Raw genomic sequence first — 22,246 nt, 5'->3', positions numbered from 1 at the left:
TCCAACGGGAGCGGAAAATGTGATTTGCTGTGCATTCCAGGCGCGGTTCCCTGGGGTGACCTCTCCCAGCCGGCCTGGGCGGGGGAGCAGACAAAGAGGCGAGGCAGGCAGAGAGGGGACCCCGCGGGGAGGTAGGAGGGGTGCGGGGGGCGGGGGCAGTACCGGGAAAGGGGGCGGATAGCGGGTCCCGCGGCGGCGGCGGCGCCTAGCCAATGGAGAGGCGCGGCCCCGGGCGCCGCGCTCGGCCGCCGGCATTTAAACGGGAGACGGCGCGATGTCCCGCACTCGGTGCGCCCTCCGCGGACCGGGCGACCCAGTGTGCAGCGAGAGCGTTACTCTCTGTCCTGCTGACCCCGCGCCGAGCCCCGGCGGCTCTGGCCGCGGCCGCACACCGCGCCACGCGTCGAGAGCGCAGGCCGCGACTGTACGCCTCATTGACAGGTGAGCGCGGAGGCACCGGTCAGGGTGTGTGTGCGTGTGCGTGTGTGTGCGCGCGTGTGTGTGTTTGCGCGCGCGCAGAGGGTTCCAAAACGGGTCCCGCGTTCCGCTCCGTGTAGATGCGCGGCAGCCCTGGGAGCGGATAGGCCGAGGCCCTGCGGTACCCTGGGGTGAACCATGAAAAGCCATCGCAGGGTCGATCCTGCCAAGGTCTTGGCTGCCATGGCCTCACCTTGCGCCTTCTGCAGGGAGAGAGGATGTCAAGAGCTGGAGGGATGATCCCGCATCCTAATTCCTCCTCGCGGAGCCCGGTTAACGCGCTCCCGGTGCGCGTGGCAGCTGCGGCGCCCCCGGTGCCCGCACAGCGGAGGGGTACGGAGTCCCCTGCGGCCGGATTGCGGGATCAGAGGGCTAGTGATCTGCAGTTCGGTAGCAGACGGCGGGGCAAGTTAAACCGAGGGGGTTCCATATATTTGAGGCGGGGAGCTGGGCTGGGCTACGTCTCGGGGCGCCCGTCGGAGTGCTGGGTATGATCCTGCCTTGGGCTGGAGAATCGGGAGAGCAGCGATTGGGCCCATTTGCCCATCCCCAGTGTGAGACGGAGACTCGCGCAAGAGTCGGGATACTTGGTCCGGGACGCGGATTACGGAGAGCCCTTAGTGGTCACACCGCATACACCCACGTGCTGGCTGCGCACTCGTGGGCGCACGATTCCTTGTTTTAGGCTTCTTTCCGTGTTCCACGCACTCCTCGGCTGAACCTCGAACGTCCAGGAGCCGGGCAGCGACAACCCGCCGGGTCCCACTTCCGCGGGTACCCCTTAGTTTGTATTCTAGAGGTCCCCACCTCGCCTCGCTGCACCTCGCTAGCGACGGACCACGCGGGACTGGCGGCGGGACGCTGGTCTCCGGCTCGAACGCCCAGGTCGTCCCTCATTCTCTCCCTCTGCCTACCTCACCCCGCTGATTCCTCTGCAGCTCAAAGAGCAAGGCCAGGGGCGGAGGGCCTTCGGGGCTGTCACCTCATCAGCCAGAGTTAATTGTAGACTTTAGGCTTGGGGAGAAAGGACGCGCCCCTACTCTGGTTCGGCATTGTCTTCGGATCGCAGCCCTGCCTTGGGGGCGCCCCAGCCTGGCGTTTCTCCGCGTCAGCCTCAGTGACCGTCCCCAGCAAGAGGGGGTCTGGGGGGGTGGGGCGCAGACAGGAGATGACCAAGGCTCTGAAATAAAACCCTTGCTGCGCGCCTAGAGCTGGCCTGAACGGGCTCTCTGGTCGAACCCAGTTGCCGCCTTCTGCCGGGCTCTTTTAGGCAGAAATATAGCCTCCAAGTTAGGAGTTAAAATCTCTGAAAAATGGTAGGAGGGCAGAGAGGCGACCATTGGTAGGTAACTGAATCTCCTGCTGGAAAGAGCAGATCCCAGCAGTGTGCGAGTCTGTTTATGTTCCCCTTCGAGATGGTGCCGGGACAAGAGTCGATTAAAATAATCTATTGTGTTAAGTGGGTCACCAGGGATTTCAACTGTCCCAGGGACCCCAGAGTAGTGGCTTACTTCTGGCTGTACACACAAGTTAAATAAATAGCGGAGAAGAGGTTAAGATAACCCCGTCCCAGGGTGAGGAGTCTTCTTTCTCCCCAGGGTTTTCCAGCTCCCCCCTCCTCTTTTTCTTTTTCTTTTTTTTTTGTAAGGTGGGGGGTGGGCACAGGGACTTGAGGTAGTGGATTTTTCAAAGCAGTGAGGGGAAGATCTTAAGAAAACTACAGATTATCATCTCCTCCCTGGCACACCCAAGTCTCCAACAGTAAGTAATTTGATTACTATCACTGGATAAATTGCACTCTCCGATGGTTAACTAATTATTTAAGGGTTCTTTAGATCTGTAGTTGCTCTGTGTGCGTGTGTGTTTAACCCCCGGGTCATTTAGGAATTAAAGTCTTTTGTAAACTTTGTAATTTCGCAGATTTCCCATTTCTTAAAAGTTCATTTTGAGTGAAATGTTTTGGCAACTCACGATCTATAGGAAATCCAAGTTGGCTGACAGTCGTAGGTGAGTGGTTACACAGGGAAGAATAGACACCTATTAAGTCCCCACCTCTCTGAATGAGAGCTGCCTGCCTGCCTTGTCTTCTAAACTGAAGCCCTCTGTCTTAATGTTTTAGTATGAAAAGTGATATCAGTCTAAGAAACATTATGCCACAGACCCCTCTCCCAAGAAATGATTGTCAACAGAAAGCTGTGGAGCATGTGTTAGAACAGAGAGCGAAGAGTGGGTAAACCTAAGCCTGTTATGGAAGGTAAAGTGGGAGGAGGTAGGGGAGGTGATTATAGCATGTACTGAAAGGCACAGATCAGGCAAGTGTTACCAGCCCATGTCATACATCTGCAAGGAATTTCCCTTCATTTTAGCATATGCTCTTAGAAATGCAAAGTACATCAATAATTTCTGGGACACGGAATTTTCTTCACGGTGAACATGAAGATACAAAAGGGATCATTATTTGAGTTTAATGTATTCTTCAAATGTTATTGCATTAGAAACAAATCCATGTGTCTCCTGTTACATACTGTAGTGGGTGTCCACAGAATAGTGGTTAAGGACATGTATTTGGGCACCAGATAGAACTGGACCCAGACGCTGGCTCTCCAGCATGGGAGCGGTGTGACCTTCGGTAAATTCCTAACTTTTCTGAGTCTGTATCCCCTGATTGGTCACAGAAAGACAGCATTGTCTATCTCATATTTTGTTGTGAAAAATAAATAACAAAAGTTGCTCAGAACTTGGCATAATAGCTAGCATCGTAAGGGTTTAAAAATATAGGTGGTGATATTGGGAGAGGTAATATTCTACAGCACCAGGATATATTACACGGTGGTTGTGAAATTAAAGCCTAAATCGTACTTACATGGGGACCCAGGTACATCTTTCTCTACAAGACAGAACCTGTAACTGCTCAGTGAACATTTAATATGTTTTACTTTCTAACTTATTTCCTGTTGACCACAAGAACTGTATACCATCATTGCCCTGGCCGGTTTGGCTCAGAAGTTAGAGCGTCGGCCTGTGGTCCAGAGAGACCTGGGTTCGGTTCCCGCTAAGGCACGTACCTCGGTTGCAGTTTGTCTCCGGCCCTGGTTGGGTTGTGTGGATGGCAGCCATTCAATGTGTCCCTTTCACGTTGATGTTTCTCTCTCTCTCTCTCTCCCCCCCGCTTCTCCCTCCCACTCTATCTGAACAACAAAAACAAAACAAAAATCATTAACTTCATACACAAAAAAATCTTTCAGTGAGCTGAGAGCTCCTGAGGTACTTAACTACTGGGCGGTCTTCTCCCTGTTTCATGCAGAATGGAGTTCAAAACAGGGAGGTCATACTTAGGGTACTTGCAACATGTACAGGATGAGACCTTATGGTATGACAGGTTGCCAACCACCAACTTTTCTTCTTGGTACAACTTTTCTAAAAAAAAAAAAAAAATCAACCCAATATATTCCTAAATTCTCCACCTAATTTCTAAAAACTGACTATCTTTTTAAAAGTTAAAGATCAAAATAAAAATAAACTTTGCCTTTCTCAAAGATTTAGTCATGAGAAAAAGTAGATTATTCTCAAATCTGGCCTGCGTTTAGTGTATTTGTTGTCAGTTCCATTCTGTGTTTATGTTGGGAGAATGATTTGATGCTGAGCTTGTTGAATGCTTTTCTGAAGCTCTGTTCCTCAGGAGGGATTGATCAGACACTGAGGCACAGACAGCTGGCTTGCTCACCATTGTCTCTTGACAGTAATTCGGACTCAACGCTCCATTTAACCAATGATAGCAGGGTGGTTAGATAAAATGAGGAATATAGCAAGAGGAGGGCAGAAACGAGCTGGCCTGAACTTTCCCAAAGACACCAAGAACACTGGAAGTGGGTCACACATAGCATTTTTATTTTTGGTTTTCCAGAATTAGATGATGTGTTTGTAGAGTCTTGTGAAGACTGGAATACATCCCCAAGACCTGCACAGGACAGAGATGGTTAATCTGGTTTATTTCACGTGTAGACGTTTGCTCTTGATCACTAGGGGAAAGCTGAGGAAGGCATCAGGAAGAGAAGACCTACTTTAATAAATAGTATTTATATCCTTTGGGACAAGTGGATTGGAGGGGAGGCTAGTGAGAAAGGAATAAAAAAGGTAGGGGTGGGACGGGTCTTGCTGGCGGGGAACAGTAGCAGAGAAAGCTCACCATGACAATATGAACCACATTACCTGGAGGAGAAATGCAGTAAGGGGAAATTGAGGCAAGGTTAAAAGAAGAATAATGTCTGTAAAGGAAAATGAAGGGAGGTCTTCGTGGGTGTCACGATGCCCTCTGGGTCCACGAGTTGCAGCTTTAATTTAATGACGTGAGTGGGTCATTTCATGTACGCAACTTAGCAGTAGTGTTTGCAGCTCAAGGTTGGTCATGGGTGATGATTCAGAGGAACCTAAATCTGGATTCGCATTTGGGTTGATTTTGGTAAGGGGGCACTCCTCCAGGTGTGGATGTGGAAAAGAGTTGTCCTCAAGGAATTTACATCTTCTTGATTGCCTCCATGTCTAGGCTATTTACAAAGTGCAAATTATTTGGTGGCTGTACAGATGGGATTTCAAGAGCAAAACGGTCCTACAGCCTTCACTGAGTAATCAAGACCAGGTTGGTGTGGGGGGAGGTTGGGTGATTGACCACAATGACTTGACAGAGCCCTGGTTCCGTACTAATTACAGTTCTCATCCCCCTCACTCTCACTCATGTGGACGGCGTGGAGTCCTCCAGAGCACAGTTCTCTAAGAAGCGGAGGTCTCTGTTGATTGAGATCCCAGAAGCTGGTTTTCACTCCTCTCCAAATAACTAGCTAATAAGATTTAAGAACTCCAAAACCTCACAATTAGCGCCGAAGATCTTTGAAGAGCAGGCTTTTAAAAGTGAAAAAACATTTCATAATATTTTCCACATCATAATAAATCTTATTTGGAGACAAATTTACGTTTCTTATTAAGAACAAACAAAACAAAACAGCCTGTCATTCTAGACCCCTTTGGCTTATGGGGGACACATGCTCTGGGAGGAACAGGAAGTCTGTCCACACTGAAACTCAAAGCCACAGTTGACTGATTTTGGATTTACTGCTTCATTGTTGGTTTCTCCCATGGCGAATACAATGGCTTCAATTAGGAAAGAAAGCCCGCAGCATTCTGCATGGGATCAGGTAAAAAGCGGTGGATATTTGGGACTTTCCTGGAGAAAGGGAGGCAAGTATTAAGCAGCTCCCTCGACTGTAGGAAGTTTGCTGCCCGCCAGTGAGAACAGAAGGATTGCAGTTGGCTGTGCTGCTCATGGGTATGTGAGAAGGCATTTTATTTTATTTTTTTCTTTATTGACTTTAGAGAGAGAGGAAGGGAGAGAGAGATAGAAACATCGATGGAAGAGAACATCTGTTGGCCGCCTCCCACATGCCGCCCCCTGGGGATCGGGCCCACAACCTGGGCATGAGCCCCGACAGGGAATCAAACTGGTGACCTCTTGGTGCCTGGGTCGACGCTCACCCCCTGAGCCACACCGGCGGGCTGGGAAGGCATTTTAAAATGCAAAGAATCGAAACTCTGAAAACCAGCGTGGTCTGTAATGATCATTCATTTAAGAGCACCTACTGTGTGCTGCGCGCTGAAGATACGGCGATGATGAGTAAGCCCTCGTGGCTCTCAGATGAGTTCGTTATTTAATTACAGATGTGAAAATGCCAAGAAGGAAAAGCTGAGTAGAAAGAAGGTCCTAAGCGGGTTGGTCCGCAGGAAAACAAAATTACGTTTTTAGACAGATGTTTGTGGGAGGGGATGGCTTCGTGATGTGAACCTGTCATATGCAGTCAACATGCCTTCCCGGTCAGTCTGGGCTTGGCCTGTGATGAGGGCTCTGGCGGGCTTGCTCTGGGAGGGCTTGTCCTGGGGGATGGGGACGATGGTGGGTGTAGGCCCGGGGCTGTCTTATGTGCTTCTCTTTGAAATGAGCAGAGACTAGTTTAGATCCTGTCCCTGAATTGAATAAATAGCTGAAACTTGTGAAAGCCTCTCAAATCCATGCCACAGTATCTGCAGAGACTGAGCTGTCCTGGCTCAAGTTATCCTGATCTCTGGAGAAAATCAGCACTGTTTTTAAACTGGACTTTTCTCGTGGGTGATTTTTTTTTTTTTTTTAAAGACAAAACAAGGAAATTAATTTTTTGTTGTTGTTGAGGCAAAAAAAGGGCTCTGTTTAAAGAACAGGGATGTTGTAACATAAACTGACAAAAGCCAGGGAGTGTGCAGTGAGAGCAGAGAGCTCAGGGTTGCATTATCAGCTCCAAACTTGAACTTGCCCAACAGTATGAGGTTAATGTTGGGGAGATGGTGCCAATTAAGGATATCTTACATTTAATATTTAATTAGCTCGCTTTGATGTTATCCTTAGGGTCACATGGTCTTTACTGACAGGCTCTGTCCCTTGGAGAATGTAGATTCCACACTTGTCTGTGAAAAGTAATTGCTCCAGCTGATAATCTCCGTGCATACAGCTCCCTGGGGGCCATGATAAGGTTATTATTATTTTTTAATTTTTTTCTTTATTGATTTTTAGACAGAGAGGAAGGAAAAGGGAGAGAGAGAGAGAAACATTGATGAGAGAGAACATCAATTGGCCGCCTCCTGCATGTCCCCCACTGGGGATCAGACCCACAACCTGGGCATGTGCCCTGACCGGGAATCGAACCGACGACCTCCTGGTACTTGGGTCAATGCTCAACCACTGAGCCACACTGGCCAGGTGATAAGGTTATTATTAAATTGCTCTTCGTGATTATCACATGTAACATGGGTGTTCAGAAGAGAGCAGGGCAATGGGTGCCTCACAGCTTTGTCCTTAAGTTCAGACAACCGTGGAGGGGCTCCAGGGAGGCAGGGTGGTGGAGGCTTCAGGGTTCAGGTCAGATTTGGTGTGATGGCCTGAGGAGGGAGGCTGTGGATTAGAAAGTGCCCTCATGGCAAAGAGAGTCCTTTCACGTCTCACTGAGTCCCTCTGTAACCCGTGGTTGCAGGTGCTAGAGGCCTTCCACCTGCAGACGTGTGAGGAAGGAAGACTGTGTTCAGAACCCGCACTCTGCCGGCGTCCCTGGTGCCGGCGTCCCTGGTGCTGGCCTGCACACTCAGGCCGGGGGAGCTGCGCCAGGAGAATCCTGGTAGCTCGGTGCAGCTCTCCTGCACTCTGCTTTGAAAAATATGCTTCTCCCTCTCCTCCTCCCCTTCCTCCTCCGTCTGCTCTGCCCCCTGAACACCCTGCCTCTGAGGACGGCTCCTTTCCCTGATGTCCACTCCTCACTGGCTTCTCTCTCCATCCGTACTTTACTGTTTTATTCGGTTGTTGGCTTCCCCTTGGCCTCCCCCCTTATCTAATGTTTTTGTTTTTGTTTATTATGGCATTTCCCTTTCTGATCCTTATCGAAATCCAGACGCATCCACAATGATTCACTGTCATTAATATACTCAACGTATCTTTGGCATTCATTAATGTAAATATTTGCACATACCTGTTCTCTTGTGCCTATTTGCCTGCCTTTTAAATTTTACACACACACACACACACACACACACACACATAATATGTGAATGACATATTTCATCATTTAAAGTAGAAAAATGTGGCCCAGCCAGTGTGGCTCAGTGGTTGAGTTTCGTCCCAGGCACCAAGAGGTCGCCAGTTCGATTCCCATCCAGGTCACATGCTCAGGTTGTGGGCCCGATCCCCAGTGGGGGGCATGCAGGAGGAGGGCAATCAATGTTCTCTCTCATTGATGTTTCTAGCTCTCTCTCCCTCTCCTCCTCTCTCAAATCAATAAAGAAATTTAAAAAAAAATTAAAAAAAGAAGTGACTAAAGTCAACCTTATCTTTAAAGTAAAATACAATAGAAAAATGTGTATCTTTGTGTAAAGAATGATATAATGAATATCTGTTCTCAGTTCAAAAAAGAGAATAAGTGAGGGGTCCCGGAGTCGTCATGAGTTATGAGATCTCTGGTAAAGTAATTCACTCTGTCTGCAGTACCGTCATACACTTAGTTAGTTCTCAAATTGCTTTCACTTTCACATCCGATTTGATCTGAATAACCTATCTGGGGAGATGAGGTATTTGTAGCTTTGCTTCAGTGAAGTCATTTATTCGAAAGTAGAATGATTTTCCTCAGGTCAGAGAGCAAGTTGTTGCCCCAGGATTTCCAATGAAAACTCAGGGTCGACGTTTCACCCAGCACCCTTCCTGTGAAGCATCTCCCCCGAAGTGCTTCCTGCCCCACCAGTCTCCTGCGATGCTGATGACAGTGAGCATCGCAGAGGCATCGGCCAGCGGGACGAGGCACAGCCAGGCAGCTCCGCGGCCAGTCGGGGGCAAGCCTGGGAGACTTGAGGCTAATTGACCTTTGCTGCAAAACAGATAGAAAAGGAGCTTCCCGAAGAGGTGCAAGGTGGTCTGGCCCTGACGTAACAGGGACTTACCTAAACACTGTCAGGTATAAAGTGACCACAACACGAAATCAAACGTGGTTGGTGTCAGGAGCGAGGAAGCCATTCCTGTGGGAGCCCAAGCGACGAATTTATGGGCCCTGGCTGAGCTCAGATCTTGACTTACTCACTGTGTGACTTTGGGCGAGCTACCTCGCGGCCTGTTGACCAGGCCGATTCATAGAGATGTTGCGAGAAGTAAAGGAAACAGTTTACATAAATGTGTAGCGAGTGCCTGAGAAAATGCTAGCTGCTATTACGCGCACGGTTTAGCCAGGGGACACGGTAGGCAATGTCGTCTGTGTGCCAACATCATCAAGTTCACCAACCTGGATAGTCTAGGCTGCTATACACTTAAGCTGTGTGGTAGAGCCAACTGCTCCAGGCTACAAGCTGGTGTAGCATGTTACTGGGCAGAAAACATGAGATTAAATCAAGCACAAGAGAAAATGGTTTAATCAAGACCTGGTAAGCACAAGATGTGTGAGGCTGTTTTATAGCAAACTCTTCTTTTTTCATAAGTAGGAGGAGTATCTCTAGAAGAGCAATAAGAACTACAGTAAATACATAACCCAGTAGCATAGTCGTTTACAGTCATTATCAACTATCACGGACTGTACATCACTGTGTGTGCTGTGAGGTTATACGAAGGGCCACACAGGTGTGTTTACACCAGCATCTCACAAACACGCGAGTGGCACATTACCTACGACGTTATGATGTCACCAGGCACCCGGAATTTTTTAGCTCCGGTCTAATCTTACAGGACCACTTTTGTGTCTGTGGATCCTCACCGACCAAGCTGCACATGGCAATATTAACGTTTGTATTTATTAACATTTCTATTTTCCTTGTCTTCCCTCTCTGTGTTTCCTTCCTTTAGCATGAGCCGCACCGCCTATACTGTGGGAGCCCTGCTTCTCCTCTTGGGGACCCTGCTGCCGGCTGCTGAAGGGAAAAAGAATGGGTCCCAGGGTGCCATCCCCCCGCCAGACAAAGCCCAGCACAATGACTCGGAGCAGACTCAGTCTCCCCAGCAGCCTGGCTCCAGGAACCGGGGGCGGGGCCAAGGGCGAGGCACTGCCATGCCCGGGGAGGAGGTGCTGGAGTCCAGCCAGGAGGCCCTGCATGTGACCGAGCGCAAATACCTGAAGCGAGACTGGTGTAAAACCCAGCCGCTCAAGCAGACCATCCACGAGGAGGGCTGCAACAGCCGCACCATCATCAACCGCTTCTGCTACGGCCAGTGCAACTCCTTCTACATCCCCAGGCACATCCGGAAGGAGGAAGGCTCCTTTCAGTCCTGCTCCTTCTGCAAGCCCAAGAAATTCACCACCATGATGGTCACGCTCAACTGCCCCGAACTGCAGCCACCCACCAAGAAGAAGAGGGTGACGCGCGTGAAGCAGTGCCGTTGCATCTCCATAGATTTGGATTAAGCCGGGACACCCTGCCTGTCCTCGGGATGCAGCCGCAGGTGGGCCCAGAGCCAGACCTCAAACAACCGGATTCGAACTTGGCTTAAACCTAGAGGCGAGAACCACCAGCTGCCTCCTGACAGGCACCTGCTAGTGCGTAGTTTGTGTGCGTGAGTGTGCGTGGGCGCCTGTGGCTGTTTGCAGACACCAGAGGAAACGCAGCCTCTGCTAGAGGGCACTTCCTATTACCTGAACGAATCTGCTCCCGTAGGGGATGGCACAGAAAGCCCACACCCCCCCAGGCACATGCAGGGGTGCCGGTCTGAGCTCTGGTTCTGCCTTCGTCTTCCAGGTGCCCTCCCAGGGGCCAGAATCTCCCTTTAGAATGAATGTCAGTGGGAGAGGCTGCTCTGGGGCAGGAGGCCCGTGTCAGTGCTGGATTCGGCCTGGAAGAGGTGTTCCAACCTGTGCTGGCCTCCTGCCTGCCTGCTCCCTCCCACAGCCAGCCCCTCCTGAGGATCGCAGTGCCTTTCAGTCTGATCTGTTTGCCAAGGGTTCTACATTAACTCACTTGACCATAGATGTAAATGTTTCCCATCTTTGGAAGACCCTTCAGACTCTGGGGGAGGCGGGTGTGGGCCAGGGCGAGAAGGGTAGAGGAGCGAGAGAAGGGAGGGATTGAACGTAAGGCCCAGTAAAATTCATTAGGGAGATGTGCAGGGTCTCGGAAGGCCAACCCCAAAACCCAGCGAGACCCATGCCTTGGCAAGTTTCCTTCCCGGTATTTAACAGAACCCAAGTGAACAGAGGAGAAATGAAATTGCAAAAGAATAAATTCATTAATGTTGGCGATCACTCTGACTTGCTGAAACTAGCTGGAACCCAATACCAAACTTAAAACATCAATCCTGACCACTCCTTGTTTCAGAACCAAGTGAGTGAGCTAAACCAAAACAGACTCTTCCCGCTTTGCCCGACTGCTGGGCCATCGATGTAGTCCAGCACCCCCGACGCAGGGATTGGAGGAGAACAAAGACCTCATAAGCAGAAGGCCTGATTTCTTTTGCTTGGTTGTGATCACCTCTTTCCCAGTTCGCTATTTCCAAGTGATGCTTCCGAGAGCCACAGCCCTGGGTTGTAAAGATTCTGCCTCTGCCGAGCGTCTCTGACTGAAGAACCAGCTAAGATCAGAGAGCTTAGGGCCTGCTCTGTTTTTGCTGAAGGCATATCTTGGGTCTCTTTGTTTAAGCCATTGATAGAAGTTTGAGCCGGAGAGCAGAGGAGAGGGAGGAAGTCAAGGAGACTGCTTCCTGCGGAGGAGTAGTTTAATGCCTGGGAGGAGGTGTGAGGGATACGACCTCCCCTCTTTGCCCTCCGAGGGTCTAGTGGGAAGCCCCAGGTAGGAAACCCGAGCATGTGGGTTCATTAGATGTCCTCCTGCTGGTGGGATCCATGTAACATTGGAACTCTTCAGACCCTTCCGGTATAGACTGTCCTCTGATTAAACTTGGGCGACTCCCAGTACAATACTTACTTAGGATTTACCTAATGGCCAAAGTGTGGTGTGAGTGAGCCTTGCAGCATTGAGGTTGGGCTGACCTATTCTCTTCACGCCTGAGGTTTTATATGTAAACTGCAACCCCACCCCCAACACTTTTTTTTTTTTTTTTGCCTTGTATCATCTCAGCCTCACCAGCCAAGTCCTGTGTAACATGGGAACCAGCACCATGGACTTGGGTTTCAGTTGCCCATCAAGGCTCCAGCATTCAAAGGTCCGTTGCAACTAAAGAGGCTGTTTTTATTTTATTTTTGTTTCGGTTCAGTGTTCTCCCATCTAACAACTAAACAGGAATCATCCTTTGCGGCAGAAGTTATTTTGAGCACCCAAAATGTTGGGTCTAATTTGAAAGCTGTTCAACCTTGCTACTGACGATCCCACTACACGAGGCGAATTTGTGCGGACATGTAGTCTGTGCGTTTCGTATACACTGTAGGTCCCCGCCTTACATCTTTCTATCATCCACATCGTCCAACAGTAAAGCACGGAATGGATCTAATTAAGCACACAAACACTAAGCCAGAATTTTGAGGGTTGGGGAGAGGAAGAGAAAGGGGAAGGAACTGAAAATGTAAAATCCGACTTGAGAGGAATAATGACATTCAGAACCAGCAGACTGAATTTCCCTTGTTTTAACTCTGCTGCAAGCCTGCAGTTATGTTAAAAGGGGGCGACTTAAGTTGGCAGCCATAACCTTTTAGTAGCTTGGACCACAGTCTTGCATGTAAGTCAAATTTGGCTTAAGTAAAGAGAATTTCCTTCTAAGTGAACTTCACTGGGGTAATCAGCAGCATCACTGCCCTAAAAACACAGCGCTAGCCAAAGAGGCAACCGTCTGCTTTTCTTACCACGCCTATATTAGGACACACAAGTACAGTGTGTCTCCCAACATTTACCGAACGTGCCATATCTGTTACATATTGTATTGGGGTCACCGATGATGTACTGATATGTTTTTTCATTACTATAGCAGAAATTTTTCTTTTTTAAACGACAAGATATTTGCGATCTTCATCTTTCCCATGAAGACCACGCCAGACACCAAGTATGAATTTTACGGTGTACACTCTGTGCTTGGCGTGTGAATGAGAAAAAACACACATCCTGTAAGTCTGTAGGTTGCTTTTTGTTGTTCTTGTAGCGTCAAAGTTCGAAATGTAAGCAAAAATCTGGAGGAAAGGATAATTTCCACTGTGTGGAATGTGAATAGTTAAACAAAACTTATGGTTATTTAATGTAATTATTAATTCAAATCCTTTGGTCACTGTGACTTCAAGCATTTTTTTTTTTTTTTCTCTTTTATCTGACTGCCTGTGAGTTGAGCAAAAAAGAGGCTGGTACATTGTATGCTGTTGGAGGCTTTACTCGGCCCGAGTGAGAATAAAATCTTGACACATCTGAACATGCATTACAGAGTCCAGGCCCGAGCTTTTATTATAATTTTTTAATTGAATGTTCCTTGAAGGTGAACATTTCTGAGGCAATATTAAGAATGCTTTTAAATTTATTTTGGAAGACTTTTGATGTGTGTGTCCAAACAAATAGTGGGAAATAGTGACTCGCTCCCGAGTCCTTTTAAGGAGAAAATCTAAAATGAAAAACGCGTGTGCAGAACACTGATAAGAGACAAGTGAACGTTGAAGAGTGAAAGTTCTGTTGATTTGTCATTCTCAAGATATTTAATATCAACTGCATTGTGTATTATGTTTGCTTTAATCATTTAAAAACAACCGACGATTATGTAGACTGTGATTGAGGTACTTTGCTGTGTATGAGGATGAGGGGATTTGATAGTATCATGAAAGTTAATTTGGTGTAAAGCAAAGTTTTTATGAATCTGTAACTAGAATGTAATTTTACCCAAATTATGTTCTATATAACCTTTCCCAATGAGCAATAAATTGAACCTCTTCTCTCTCTCTGTGTGTGTGTGTGTAACTGGAAGTGTTCACAGGGTGGAGGTGATGCAAGGATTCACTTGTGGGAAGGGAGGTAGGAAAACAATGACATCTCTTGTGACCTCAGAGGGGATTCATTTCTCCCACGTAGACCTTCCGGATCCTGCTTGATGTCAGGAGGACGCCTCGGGCTGCGGCAGTTCAAGGGGGGGGAGGGTGCTGGTGTGCAGTGAGCACCCACCTCTTCCCCAGAGCTAGAGAGAAGAGTTAGAGAGGATGATGAGATAGTGGAGGAATTCGTCACAGAAAGCATAGTAGTAACTTTATGTCGAAGTGTTCGAGGGCAGAATGGGAGACAGCCCGGGCTCGCGGGAGGAAGAGCGGGCTGTCAGGGCGATGTGGCGAGCCAGCGAGCCAGCCAGCCGCTGCGAGATGGTGCGCTCCCTGCCCTTGGACACTCTGAACCACGTGCTGGATATCTTTGTCCAGAAGTCACTAAGCAAAGAAACAGAACAACAACAAGCAGCAGCCACAACAATTCCTGGGGAGGGGAAGAGAGACTGATTTCAAGAGTTACCACATTATAGCACTCAAAATGCCCAGTTTTCAACACGAAAGCATGAGTCATGCAAAGGAACAAGAAAGCATGGCCCACATACAGGAAAAAAAGACAAAGACAAAAAGCACTGTCCCTTAGGAAGCCCAGACATTAGACTTATTAGACAAAGACTAAATCCACTCCTTGGATGTTCAAGAATTAAGAAAAACCATTCTAAAGAACTTAAGGAAAATAGGAGAATGAAATGTCATCACATCCTAAATACAAATAAAAAGAGAAATTACTGAAAAGAAGAACCAAATAGAAATTGTGAAGCTGAAAAGTATAACTAAAATGAAGATTTTACTAGAAGGGATGAACAACAGGATAGAGCAGGCAGAAGAAAATTGAGACACCTTTACCTAATGAGAGGGAGCGAGGGAAACAGGACTCTGTTAGGATTGGGTGGGAGCCCTGGCTGGTTTGGCTCAGTGGTTAGAGTGTCGCCTAAGGACCCAAGGGTCTCAGGCTTGATTCCTGGTCAAGGGCATGTGCAAACCGTAGGTTGCAGGTTCAATCCCTGGAACAACCCTGGCCTGAGTCTCTCTCACATCAGTGTCTTTCTCCCTCCCTTCTACTCTCTCTGAAAATCAATGGAAAAATATATCCTCAGGTGAGGATTAAAAACAAAAGAAGGTAGATTAGCCAAAGAACATATATGCACATGGATGAGAGTGGCATATCGAAAGCTAGGGAGGGGGCCGGTGGGCAGAGGGGTAAAATGGAGAACATCTGTAATAGTGTCAACAATTAAAAAAATAAAAAATTAATAAAAGATTAAAGAAGTCAGGAATGAAAGAGGGAACATCACTATGGACCTTACAGAAATAAAAAGGGTTACAAGGGAATACTGTACTATGACCAGCTGTACAACAATTTAGATCATTTAGATGAAATGGACATATTCTTAATGTAACAAAAAAAATCTAATTTTATTTTTTCATGTTGGACTCCTAACATCTTTTAATCCTCGCTCCTCCCATTTTCCCTCCTGCCCCGCCCCGGGCAAGCTGACGAGAAAGCCCTGGGCTCCACCATTGGGCACTAATGGGACGATGGTCAAACCTCCACGGCCTGTCCGCAGGTGAAACCTTCCTCCCAGCCTCACCCTTTAACCCTCACGAAAACTCCAAGTCGGTCTCCTTCCCTGTTCTCAGACCAGGTTGGGAGGCCTGGCCTGCTCTCCACGGACAGCTTTGCTACCTGAGTAATAAAACTTCATACACTCTTGGTGTGTGTGTGGTGTTATAAATATAGATACATTCTTTTTATGTACCTTAGTGCAAGGATTCACTTGTCGTGGGAAGGGAGATAGGAAAACAATGAGATCTCGTGTGACTTCAAAGGGAATTCAGGAAAATCCCCTGACAAAACCCAACACCCTTTCATGATAAAATCATTCAACACACTAGAAATATAAGGGCATTCTGATAAAAGACCTGATAAAAGACATTTATGAAAAACCCACAGCTAACATACTTTCTAGGTGACTACAACACCTAGAGAGACACAAATTACTAAAATGAATCAAGGAGAAATAAATGTTTGAATAGAAATATCAAAAAAAAAAAAAAAAAGAGAGAGAGAGATAGATTGAATTAGCAATAATAATAAAAAAAACTTGTCACGGAGAAAAACCAGAGATGAGATGCCTTCACTGGTGAACTTTACCATATATTTAAAGAATTAAAAAAAGAAAAAAAGAATTAATACCAATCCTTTACACCCTATTCCCAAAAAACAGATATGGAAACACTTTCTACCTCATCCTATGAGACCAATATTACTTTACTACCATCACCAGACAAATACATCATAAAATAAAACCCCAGACAACTATTCTTTATAAATATAGATGCAAACATTCTCAACAAAATACCATGTAACTGAATTCAGCAACACACAAAAAGGGTTAGACACCATGACCCAGTGGGATTTGCCCTAGGAAAGTAAGGTTGGTTTAATCATCAATCAATGTAATACATCGTATTAGGAAAATACAGGACACGAATCACACAATCATGCAGAAAAATCACTTGACAAAGTCCAACACCCTTTCATGATAAAATCACTCAACACGCTGGGACTATAAGGCTTCTGATAAAAGACATTTATGAAAAACTCACAGCTAATATACTCAAGGATGCAAGATGAGAAGCTTTGCCCCAGGGCATCTGCTCTCGCCACTTTCTCAGCATTGTGCTGGAGGTTCTAGCCGGGGCGATGGGGAGAGAGGGGGAAAGTCATCCAGATGGGAAAGGAAGAAGTAAAATATTTCTGTTTTCAGATGATATAATCCTGTATGTAGGAATCCTAAGGAATCCACCAAAAGAGTATTAGAGTGGTCTTAGTCCTTTCAGGCTACTGTGACAAAATGCCACAGATTGGGTAGCTTATTAAAAACACACACTTATTTCTCACAGGTTTAGAGGCTGAAGTCCAAGATCAGGGTGTTAGCATGGTCAGGTGACACCTTGCTTCTGGGTCTGGAGCCTTTTTCATCAGGAACCAATCTCATTCGTGAGAGTTTCACCTTCTTGATTTCAGCACCTCCTAAAGGTCCCACCTGCTAGTACCGTTACCTATGGGGGTTAGGATGTCAGCAGATGAAGTGGGGAAGGGAGAGGACACAAGCATTTGGACCATAGCAAGAGCTAATACATGAGTTTATCAAGGTCGCAGCAAGACCAAGATACAAAAATTAATTGAATTCTACACACCACCAAGGAAAAATGTAAAACTGAAATTAAGAAAATAATTCCCTTTGCAACCACATCAAAAAGAATAAAATACATAGGAATACATTTAACGAAGGAAATATAAAACTTGTACATCGAAAACTACGAAACATTGTTAACAATATTAAATACCTGAAGAAATAGAAAGACATTCTGTGTTCATGGATTAGAAGAATTAATGTTGCTCTGGAGATTCGAGGCAATTTCTGTCACAATCCTAACTGGTTTCTTTGCAGAAACAGACAAGCTAATCTGAAAATTTATATGAAAATGCAAGGAACTCAGAATAGCCAAGACAATCTTGAAAAAGATGTGCTGAATTGGAGCGCTAACACGTCTGTTCTCAAAGCTTACAACAAACAATTGTTACGAGACAAACACCATTTTAACTACCACTAGGAATGTTTCCAGCCTCCCTACAAGTTCTACTTATGACCCACCTCCGTTTTAACCCTTTTCTGCACTACAATACTAATGCCTCTCAACTTTTATAATAATTCCTTCTTTGCATATATTATAGTTTCATCACCCAAGTATGTATTTCTAAAATCAATAGTTTTATCCCCAAAGTGTACATCCCTAAAATCTACACTTCAGTCTGGTTAAAACAGTTTAAGTGAGAACAGATAAAGGCCTGGATGACGGCAGCCCTACCCCCTTCCTATGACCTTGATGGCGATGACCAAGTCACCAGTGTCCATTTCCTCTTATTGCACCAACAAGTTTACTGGGAAGCAGGTTAAAATAATTAGATATTTCAACGTATTGTAAATAATTATTTTGTTCCTCGTTATCATAAAAACAAAGCTTAGATTCTGATGCTCACAGAAGGATTCTATTGAAACCACCTTTTCTTTCTCTCCTGTTTTTTTAATCATTAATCCATGCAGCATTAGTCCATTGGAGATGAACTTCAGTGCCTTCTAGATAGTCCACAAGTGCAATACTGACCCTTTGCATAGAGCAGGTTATTACTGTGCACAGTGATAGCAGACGTTAAATGTGGGAAGTAAATACCTATTGTTTTTTACTTCTTGCATCACTTTTTCTTCAATCTCTCTCTCTCCCCCCCTTCTCTCCCTCTCTCTTTCTCTTTTAGGCTTATTACTTGCCTTTCATCCTTGCTCCCTCTCTAGGCATAGGGGTGACATAAGAACACATGGGAAAATCAGAAGGCCCATTCCACTTGGTCATTATGATTGATTTTAGAAATGAATTTGAAACAACCTAGATGCATAAGAATCTCCCTTAAGATTTGAATATGGAGACTGGGAGAAACAAGATCTTTTTTATTTTCTAGGATCACAAGTTATAATAATCCTGTAGACTAAAATCTGATGACAGCTATCTTTCCCAGGTATATGGATGAGACTGTCTGAAGAAAGAAGCCTCCACACACAGAAAAGCCAAAGATGGAGTAAGTATCTTGATGAGAAGATTTCCCCCTCCCAGATCAAGCTATAGTGGAAATCAGGCCAACTTCTGAGTCCTTCTGCATCAGTTATACATTGCTTTAGCACAATTAATGCCAAAACTTAGTAGCTTATAACAACAAACATTTATTTTACACATTTTTTTCATATGGATCTGGGAGCTACTAAATTGGGTGGTTTTGTCTCAGAATCCTCCATGAGTTTGCAGTTACGGTGTCCGCAGGGGCTGCAGTCCTCTAAAGGCTTGACCGCGGCTGGAGAATCCCTCCCTACAGCGCTCACCGACATGGCTGTTGGCTGGAGGCCTCAGCTCCTCACAGCGCGGACCTCTCTTCACAGCATGGTAAGTGGCTTCGTCCAGAGGGAGCCACCCAAGACAAAGCAAGGAGGAAGCCCAGTCCCCTTTATGACTTAGTCTCCAAAATCACACACCTTTACTTTCGCTTAATTCTATTTGTCAGAAGCAACTCACTAAGTTTGCCTCCCTTCAAGGGGAGGGTTTTAGCCTTCCCCGCTAAAAGGGAGAAGTAGCAAAGAACTTGTGGTCATATTTTAAAATCAACACACTCTTAGTTACACGAATCAATACATTCAATTTTTGGCTTAGTTTGTATTGGGTTTGTGTCATGTAAAGCCCACAGAATCCTATATCTGTGTCACTAAGAAAGTTTTAGGTGTTATTATTATTATTATTATTTTTTACTTTTTTTATCCTCACCCGAGGATATTTTTCCATTTTTTGTACAGATAGAGTGGGAGGGAGAGAGAGAGAGAAACATCGATGTGAAAGGGACACATCGAGTGGCTGCCACCCACACGACCAACCAGGGCCGGGGACAAACTGCAACCGAAGTACGTGCCCTTAGTGGGAACCGAACCCGGGTCTCTCCGGACCGCAGGCCGACGCTCTAACCGCTGAGCCAAACTGGCCAGGGCTAGGTGTTATTATTCATTGCTTTTACCATAGTGAATTGGTCTCTGGTCTAATGCAGGCAGAGCAGGGCTACTGTCATTGTCCTGCATCTGTATCATCCATGGCCCCCACAGTGGCTCTACAGAAGGTAGGGCCCTAATGTGCAGCAGAGAGAATGTCTCTTCCAGCAGAGCCAGAGCACCGATTTGTAGATAGATGCTCATATTCTTGAGTACCACTGAGGGACCTGTTACACAGCCTTCTGGTTCCTGCCCATTCCCTCTGCCAACCTCAAACCCAGGCATCCTCTTCCTAGATCACAATTTTTGGAATCAATTTTCAATCAGAAGACGAATGAGCCTAATCAGCACTTGTCCACCTTGCAGTTTTCCATTTAAAGGCCCAGATAGAAATTATTAGTGGTGAAGATTCTAAATCCTACATTTTAAAAAACTTATATCAGGGGAGCAAAGCAAAGGATGCTTGGAAAAAATAGTCATGGAAAAAATTGCCCTACACACCATGGCGTTATTGTGGGAAAACATCACTGGTTTGCCCACCATCCCTTAGTTCTGTCACAGGGACAGATGTAGAAACGGCAACCCAGATGCCCAAGGGCTGATTGACTTCCTCTTCATGCTTGACAGTGGTCACGAGTGCCTATGAATGAATGGTTGCTGATTCAGGTTGGTTGCTTGTGCCTACAAGTCTACTGCGGTGCGTCTGCTCATTGGAACGTAGGGCAATTTATAAACAAAACTTCATGGGAGTCTGGGAAGTGCGAGTGTTTAGCTTTCTATGCCCTACGGGAGGAGATCTCCAAGGATCCTGGAGTAGGTGCCGAAAGGGCAAGAGGCGACGTCAAAGTCATCTGTAAACACAGGTGAAAAAAAATATTGAAGGTTTTATAGGAAAAACATCAGTCAATCTTGTCCCATCTCTTCTACCTGACTCTTCAGTCTCTCTTCTCAGGGTCAGCCCTTTTCAGTTCTTGGTGCCTGTTTCTTCGGCCACTGCTGAAGGTTCAGCTGGGGTCAGTGCCCAAAATGACTCACTCCCGTGGCTGGCAGTGGACACTGGCTACCGCTGGAAACTTAGTTTCAAGTGGTCTCTTCACATGTCTTCGGCTTCTGAAAGCACAGTGGCCGGATTCCAAGAGTCAGTGTTCCGAGGAGATAAGCTGCCAGTTTCTTAGGCCTGGGCCTGGGAACAAAGAGAAGAGAATCCTGCCCTTTGTGACAACATGGATGGAACGAAGGCATTATGCTCCCTGAGTAAGTCAGACTGAGAAAGACACATACCGTTTGCCTGCACCTACATGTGGAATCTAAGAATATTGAACTCGTAGAAACAGAGAACAGAATGGTGGTTCCCAGAGGAGGGGTTGTGGGCTGAAGAAGCTGCTGAGAGAGAAGGTCTGAAAAGTTCTCATGACGAGAAAGAAATTGGTAAGTATCTGAGGTGATGGATATTAACTAAACACAGTAATGGTACATATATCAAATCATTATGTTGGACACCTTAAACTAATGCAACGTTATACGTCGACACTATCTCAATAAAACTGGAAAACGGGGGGTTTCCATAAAAACTGGGCCTGGAAACGACACAGTGTCACTTCCATCAGATTTCATTGGCCAAAGCCATCTAGACCCGCCCAGAGTCAAGCAAGGGGATGCCCCACCTCTTGAGAGAAGTGTCAGCTAATCCGTGGCCACCGTTAATCTACCACAGCTGGCTTTGCCGGTTGGGAGCAGGGATGTGGGGTCCCACTGTCCTGCACGCCAGCTTCGACTCGGTCTGCAGCTCACCACAACACCCATCTTCCACTGCACTGCCCTGAGCTGCTCTTCGGGTTTCAAACTCAGTTTGAAGTTTCTTTCACTGGGCCGAGAATGTGCACTTTTCCGTCTCTCTTCCATCTCTGGAACTATTCACTGAAATCACTCAATTGTTATTGTCTCCTTTTTCTTACTCTTTGTCCTTGTATGTTTATACTTCTAAAATTCCTTACTTTCGCTTTAGTGGAGTTTCACAAGAAAAAAAAAAGAGATAAATTTATATAGTGTATTTATCTGAGTCCAACAAAAACGTAGACCCATTGTTACTTGATAACAACGTGATTTTATGGAGTGCTTTAAAATATATTCTAAAAAAGCACTTTCGTATGCTTCATTTTATTTGATCCTTGATAATTCTGAAAGAAAGGTAGGACAGGTCTTTAAACGATCTTCATTTTAGAGGTGAACAAGCTGAAGTCAGAGACATGGAATGATTTGCACAGTGCTGCAGGAGTGATTTGCTTTCTATTAAAACCTCCAGGGAAAGGCTGTGGAATTAAGTCTAAAGGTAACAAGGAGAAATCCAAGAAAATAAAACTTGATTTTCTTTTTATTTGAGGGGGAGGACACAGGACATGGAGTTCAGAAAAAACTAAATTTGTATAGCATTGGAGTGCCCAATTTACAATCTGAGATTAAAATATATATATATATATATATATATATATATATATATATATATATATATAAATAAATGTGCAGTTGTGGGGGGTGAGTCAGGAACCTGCTGGTCAGAAACTAAGAAGACTTTGATGACCTAGCTCAGCTTCCTACTCCGGGCCACACTGCTCATTCTGTTCACTTGATCCACATGCTGGGACGTGAGAACATTTCCCCACATCCCTCTGCAGGAGCCCATTTTGGCTC

The 22,246-nt window shown here is 46.1% G+C and overlaps 1 protein-coding gene across 2 annotated transcripts; it reads left to right on the top strand.

Annotated features, from left to right (window-relative positions):
- Positions 1 to 289: 289 nt before the first annotated feature.
- On the top strand, positions 290 to 10,521 carry GREM1 (gremlin 1, DAN family BMP antagonist). 2 transcript variants are annotated; one of them, XM_036282147.1, is made up of 2 exons: positions 290 to 441; positions 9,866 to 10,521. In XM_036282147.1, the coding sequence occupies exon 2, from the start codon at positions 9,867 to 9,869 to the stop codon at positions 10,419 to 10,421; it is 555 nt and encodes a 184-aa protein (XP_036138040.1). In that variant the 5' UTR covers positions 290 to 441; position 9,866; the 3' UTR covers positions 10,422 to 10,521. The 2 variants fall into 2 exon arrangements, with proteins under 2 accessions (XP_036138040.1, XP_036138043.1); XM_036282150.1 differs by lacking the exon at positions 290 to 441 and having other exon boundaries at positions 9,867 to 9,893; positions 10,104 to 10,439.
- The last annotated feature ends 11,725 nt before the right edge of the window (positions 10,522 to 22,246 follow it).

The sequence above is a fragment of the Molossus molossus genome, unplaced genomic scaffold (assembly GCF_014108415.1).
Source record: "Molossus molossus isolate mMolMol1 unplaced genomic scaffold, mMolMol1.p scaffold_m16_p_1, whole genome shotgun sequence".
In the NCBI taxonomy this organism is placed as follows: domain Eukaryota; kingdom Metazoa; phylum Chordata; class Mammalia; order Chiroptera; family Molossidae; genus Molossus; species Molossus molossus.
This window is presented reverse-complemented; position numbering and strand designations above follow the sequence as displayed.

Excerpts from the sequence above, each read along its gene's own strand:
- GREM1 (XM_036282147.1), top strand. The coding sequence starts at position 9,867 with ATGAGCCGCACCGCCTATACTGTGGGAGCCCTGCTTCTCCTCTTGGGG.